Source organism: Daucus carota, chromosome 1 (assembly GCF_001625215.2).
Source record: "Daucus carota subsp. sativus chromosome 1, DH1 v3.0, whole genome shotgun sequence".
In the NCBI taxonomy this organism is placed as follows: domain Eukaryota; kingdom Viridiplantae; phylum Streptophyta; class Magnoliopsida; order Apiales; family Apiaceae; genus Daucus; species Daucus carota.
The window spans coordinates 52,451,895-52,458,744 of record NC_030381.2 but is presented as its reverse complement, the minus strand read 5'-3'; the positions used below and the strand labels follow the sequence as shown (position 1 = coordinate 52,458,744).

At 36.4% G+C, this 6,850-nt stretch overlaps 1 protein-coding gene across 1 annotated transcript; it reads left to right on the top strand.

The window, feature by feature from the left end:
* The first annotated feature begins 1,527 nt into the window (after positions 1 to 1,527).
* Positions 1,528 to 6,152, top strand: LOC108205173 (cytokinin dehydrogenase 7). Its single transcript, XM_017374993.2, has 4 exons — positions 1,528 to 2,356; positions 2,557 to 2,835; positions 4,242 to 4,504; positions 5,676 to 6,152. The coding sequence occupies exons 1-4, from the start codon at positions 1,655 to 1,657 to the stop codon at positions 5,992 to 5,994; spliced, it is 1,563 nt and encodes a 520-aa protein (XP_017230482.1). The 5' UTR covers positions 1,528 to 1,654; the 3' UTR covers positions 5,995 to 6,152.
* The last annotated feature ends 698 nt before the right edge of the window (positions 6,153 to 6,850 follow it).

Below are 6,850 nucleotides of genomic sequence, written 5' to 3'. Positions count from 1 at the left end.
GAAGATACGAGAGAATGAAGTATTCCATCTCAAATTGAAGGTGTGATATCTAGCACATGATGTCAGGAATGAAATGGAAGATGAAATTAAATTTCTTAACAATTGTCGATAATATAGTTCATTTTTTCATCTCATTCATTCGGGAATCATTCACCACAACCATAATATTGCGAACCTACACTGCTGTTGGTAAACGATAACAAGCTTTCTGTGCACAATAATTATAATTTGGAAAATGCCAAATTCAACCAGCATTAATAAAATTATTATAAGCAAAACAAAGACAAAGTAAAAACTATGCATGTCGCCCAAACAATTGTCTTATCAGTCGTGTCTCAAATGTATAATAATATAATATATATTTTCGGTAATTAAATAAATGTATCAAGTGGAATCGATACTCCAAAAGGCCAACAAGTTCGAGCAATCTTTCAATCGTGTCTCTGGCCTTTTTTCTCAATCACTTAATTCCAGCATGAATCAACTAGTTTGTAGCCCCGACAATCAGGAAAGGTAGGTCGTTGCTCACTAAGGACCGTTTGAGTGAGTTTAAAATAAGTACTTTTTATTTAAAATAAAAAAAATAGAGTAGAAGTTAGAAATAAGTTAAGAATTATAAATGATTAAAGTGTTTGAAAAATAAGCAGAAGACCTGAAACAAAAAGTAACAATCCTAGCTTTTTGTAAGTATTTCTTTGATTTTTTACACAAACGGTACAAATAAGTGTTTCCAACTTATAAATCAGAAGTCCGACTTTTAAGCCGGAAACAAACACCCCCTAAATAGATCAATCAAGTAATCCACTTTCGAGTAATTATTTTACATGGCCACCCATGTATAACTATAATAAAATGCAAAGACTCCTATATTAATCTGTTTTAAAATGATCTTTTAAATTTTTATGAAATCAAAATTCAAAAATGAAAATAAATCACTCAAAAATTTAAGATTCTGAACTTCTAAGATATCAACATATAAATTAGAAATAATTTATTGCTTTAAAGCCAAAAAAACCCATCTTATCCTTTGTCTTCTTTGTGTAACTTCTTGTTCTGAGAGCTACACCAGTATATCATATAAGTGGCTGCAAATATAGGAATATAGATATTTATTGATATTTATTTTGTGCATGTATATGTACAAACACTTATAAAATAGTATAAACTTTAGAAACTTGAGGTTCATAGTACACCTTATCCTCCGCAATAGAAATCTTTTATGAGAAAATTGACACTAATTAGATTACAAAAAACACAAACAAAATGAAATTATTTTCCTCAGCAGAGTAAATTTTTTTAACAGCGGTAAAAAAGTTTGAGAAATAACCTAAGAAACACAAACACACAAAGAAGATTAGAGACACCAAGTTGAAGTGGCAGACAGATGATATCAACAGAATCAGACACTCAACAGTATTTCGAGCAAAGCTTCTGCTTACATCACCCTCAAATCTTGTTTAAATTAATTAAATAATTTAAGTATCTAATCATGTTTGTTTAAATCCCCCTTAATCCAAACCAAACCAGCAGCTATTTAAACACAGGCCTCCTCTCGGCTCTTTCTTATACACTCCCGACTCCCGTTATGATATCAAATTAATTATTAATAAGAGTATTGACGGAAAGAAAGTTACTTGAATTTATTAGTTACAACATGATAGCTTACTTAGAGCATTTCGTTCAGGAGAACGAGCCGGAAACCATGGCGGACACCGACGAAGCTCGTCTCGTATCCGCCATGGACCTCCACGGCACAATCACCTGCCACTCCACCTCCGCCGCTTCCTCCGATTTCGGCGGCTTGCATCACACGAAGCCTCTCGCCGTCATCCGCCCCTCCGGCGCCGACGACATCTCGAAAGCCGTGAAATTCGCCGGAAATTCCGCGAACCTCACCGTCGCCGCCAGAGGCAACGGCCACTCCATCAACGGCCAGGCCATGTCCGACGGCGGCTTCGTCGTCGACATGCGATCGACGGAGAATTGCGTGTTCTCCGTCATGCGCCGCCACCGCGGCGCCGCCGATTACGTCGCTGACGTCAGCGGGGGTGCGCTGTGGGAGGACGTGCTGAAACGGTGCGTTTCGGAGTTCGGATTGGCGCCGAGGTCGTGGACGGATTATTTAGGGCTGAGCGTTGGCGGAACGTTATCGAACGCGGGCATCAGTGGCCAGGCGTTTCGATACGGTCCGCAAACATCGAACGTTTTGGAATTAGAGGTGGTTGATGGCAACGGAGATATCGTAATTTGTTCAAAAAACCAAAGCTCCGAACTTTTTTATTCAGTTCTAGGCGGTCTCGGACAATTCGGTATCATCACCCGAGCTCGAGTTTTGCTGCAACAAGCTCCCGAAATGGTATGTTTCGTATCGTGCATTTTCGTGTTTCGTTTATTACGATGTTACCTTAGATACGTGATGCGCGGTATATTTTATATGAAGGAATTTTTGGTTAAATTTAAATTTGTTACTCTATTATCTAGGATAAGCATGATTGATTGTAATATTATTATTGCATGAATGACACGTTAACAAAGTGAAATTATTTGTGTGATTAGGTGAAATGGATAAGGTTAGTTTACTCCGAGTTCAGCGAGTTCACACAAGACGCCGAGTTTCTGGTGAGTTTGCCAGATGGTGGTGACTCGTTTGATTACGTCGAGGGATTTGCATTTTGCAACACTGATGACCCGGTCAATGGATATCAATCAGTGCTACTCGATTCCAGCCAGAGATTCGACCCGACCCGGATTCCCTGCTCCGCCGGACCGGTTCTTTACTGCCTTGAAGTTGCATTGCATTACAGTAAATCCCATGATTCCTCTTCAGTAAATGCAGTAAGTTTTTTTACATCGGTAAAATTTTTCATTTTTCCCCATTTTATTATAATTCATATATAAATCAAATTAGTTATCTGTTTTTTTCTTTAGGCATGTGTTGCTGCATAGGATGGTTCATGGTAGCTACTTTTGTGATTGCGTATTTGTGTGATTTATTATCGTTTACTTAAAACTAATATGTAAGTTGCGTTGGAACTTAAAATTAGCTTCTTTGAAAATGACATTATAAGTGAAAATATTATTTGGACTTAAGTTTACTTTTAATTTGTAAAGTAGCTTTAAGTTTGTAGGTTCTCAGTTTTTTCACTAGTGCTTTATTAAACAAGTGAATTTGTTGAGGTTGAGGACCCGAATTACTGTTTAATTATAGACAAAAGGTCTTAGATAAGAGTAATGGTATTAAGGTTATGATATTAAGATTGGGATTAAGATTAAGACTAAGAAGTGACTGCAGTGTTTAGTGAGCTGGAGCAGAGGGTGTGGGACCCTGGTGTAGCTGTTTGAGCAACAAAGACTGGGTTTTGACATAGGTAGACTGATATTGACTAAAAGCAATTAGGTTTCTCCAGCAAGGACAGTTAAAAGTCAAAAAATGAGTCATTTATTTACACGTGGAAGTGATGCATTCTTGAGAGTTATGGTTAAAATTAGTTTTCGGAGAACTGATCATTTGACATGATATTATAACATAATATCAGAGCTTATGCTTGCGAGATCCTATTAAACTCTCACTACATCTCGAGATTTTAGGAGATCGGTCACTTGACGATCACTTTACATGCAGCATGTATGGGTTCATGGGTCACTAAAATTACAATACCAAAAGTTAACATGTTTGATGGAGTTTTCAAGTGGCAGCTAATATGAAACTGACCATACGTTATGTAATGTATCTTCCATTGGATCTTCTGACACCAACAAACGTGTAACAATAACACCCACTGGGTCGGGTCTTTATTACCCAGATTGAGCTCCCATACTTTTAAGTTTTACCCCTCACTGCTCTTGCCCCATGTCCTTTTCTTTCTCTAATACGACAAAGGCAAAAGTGGGCCACAGCTTAGGCCCAAAACAGTAAATTCCTTTATGATATGGAGATTTTGTTGGGCCCTATCAATCAGTTTGCTGCTGGCCGAAACAGCCCATCATTTTTATTCCTGTTCTTGTTGCTAGTAGAAGACATAATAATTATGCATTTGATTTCTAGGGAAATGTTATATCCAGAGCAGTTTTTTAATTTCCAGAGCAATTTCCAAAATTTGCACTAAAGTTGGATGATTTATGTGGATACAAGGGGGAGAGATAATTAAATTTGCTCCGGAAACAAAAACGTTACTCTGGATATAACATTTTCCAATTTCTATTCTAAGTTTTTATCGTTTTGGTAATTATGGTTGTTGCAGGTGGTGAATAGATTAATTGGACGACTGAGATTTGTGGAGGGCTTGAGGTTTGAGATGGAGCTTAGTTACATGGAGTTTCTGTTGAGAGTGAAACGTGTCGAACAAGAAGCTAGATGTAATGGTATATGGGATTCCCCACACCCCTGGCTCAACTTGTTTGTGTCGAAAATGCACATTGCAGATTTTGATCGTCTCGTCTTTAAACAAATCTTGAATCATGGGGTCGGTGGACCAATGCTGGTCTATCCTCTTCTTCGATCTAAGTAAGCTTCCTACCCTTTCAATCCAATTTTAATTTGAACATAATCTAGAGGTGTTCCTGAAGTTCACGAGATACTAGTCAAAATCAGTTTATAGGACCCTAGTTCGCGTAATCTTAGCATGTCTTACGAATTAATATATATACTATAATAAAATTTTGTAGCATGGGAGTGGAAGAGTGGTAATGCAAGTAGAGTTGATGTAGTCAGCAGATATGCTGACTATGTAGTGAACCTTCAAAAATCAGGTGGTTAAGATTTTGAAGTTGAATTCGTTTAGCATTTTTGCAGTTACAATACAAGGTCAGCCTAGTATGACCCATATACCCCTCCAACTTTACAATTTTGGGACCCATAATTTGCCAATCCAGAACAGTACCTTGATTTATGAAATCTTTATTTACTTTGATGATTATGTAATGTACCACAGTACACTGATATTTTACCTTTCCTGTCATGACTGATAAATGGCAAAAAATATGTAGTATCTTAAAAAGCCTCATGGTAATTTGTTTTTCTTGGGAATTTGTAGAAATTGCAGGTCTTTAAAACACTTTAGGACAAAGATACCCCCTTGGACCACTTATGATATGCAATATTCTCATTGTTTTGTTAGGTGAAATCTTTTTACTCCCCTAGAAAGCTTCGTAGTTTTCAGATTGGAATTCAAATATATAGGTTTTGGGTTGCTAATTTCATGTATGTTCTAACATTTATAAGGAGAAGTTCTATGAAAAACGCATTTGAGCATTGTGACGGTAGGATGAATTGTTCTTGTTTTCATTAGAACCGTTGCCTCTATACATCGTAATGGAGGGAGAGATGTGTCATTGTGGATATATCTTCTCATGGAAAATGAGATGCAAAGTGAAGTAGCTTTCAGGGACAGTCGTGTTATACATAAGTGAGGACAAACATATTTATTGGCCATCTCAGTACAATGACACCATTCTTTGTCTTTCCGCACACCAATTATTATTTTCCTGGACCAAATTATCCACCAATATTCGTAGTTCATTCCCTTTTTACTCATTTTTTTCCTGTCACGATTTTGTAACCAGGTCCCCTCAGGCCCTCCCCACAGTTGTCGCAGCCATTTATTTATGCTTATGCAATAATGCCTCTGGTAGAATAATATTCTAACTAAATTACATTACTTTTGTTAATTAATTAGGTGGGACAGTCGAACATCAGTGGTGCTACCAGAAGGCGAAATCTTCTACCTAGTAGCATTACTGAGATCTGCTCTGCCGTACCCCAAGGGACCTTCAGTGGACGAACAAGTGTCTCAGAATCGCGAAATTATGAACTGTTGTGTGCGAAATGGCATTGATTTTAAGCTATACTTCCCTCACTACAATACTGAAGAAGGATGGAAGCAGCATTTCGGTGATCAATGGCCGCGATTTGTAGAGAGGAAGGCTAGATTTGATCCCATGGCTATTCTTGCACCTGGACAAAAGATTTTCAGAAGGAACCATCACCAATCTTAGCTAGCTAGCTACTTCATTTGTATTAGTCTTAAGTGCTGGAGCTCCATTGCTCTTATTTTTGTTGTTTTTCCAGTTTAAAGGTCCAATGCAATTGATTATGGAAACATTTGTAATCAGTGTATATGAATTATCATCAAAAGTTTTGATTTTTCTTTTTACCTTCGTTACTCCCCAAATACGTTATTCTTGAATTTTACTAATTAAATTGATCTAATTTTGAATGAAATTTAATAAAAAAAATTATAAAATTTTAAAACGGTGAAGACTAGTTCTTATTAAATTTTAAAATCTTGAAAATTATGTTTTAAAATAGATTATATATACTTATAATTTTTTTTAAATTAAGTCAATTTGACCGGTCACTAAAAAAAGGTACTTTCTCTGTCCAAAATAAGTTGTCGTTTTGACTTTTTCTCATAATTTGAGGTGCAAAAAACATATTTTTACACATTATTTTCAAAAAAAAATTCAAAACACAAATAAAAGTGTTAAATTTTTATCAAGCTAAAATTATGTGAAAAAAGTCAAAATCATAATTATTTTTGAAAATAACTTATGAAATCAAGGGGCATGTTCTTCATGAAAATACATCAAAATTAAGAGTTATAGCCGTATAGATAAAATCAAGGGGCAACCCGCAAGGGAAAACCGAATGAGCTTGAAGTTTAAGAAGACATGCAAAATCAAGATTCTCTTACGTGCAAAAAAGACCTAAACTACAAAAAGCAAGCTTCGATCTTGTCTAAAGGATTAGGTTCTTTTCCTAACCATGTTTGTTTTGTTCCACCGATAAATCAAATCTACTTGGTTTCCACATTCCTTGAAGCTACTTCCCTCCTTTTCCTTTACACTGCTT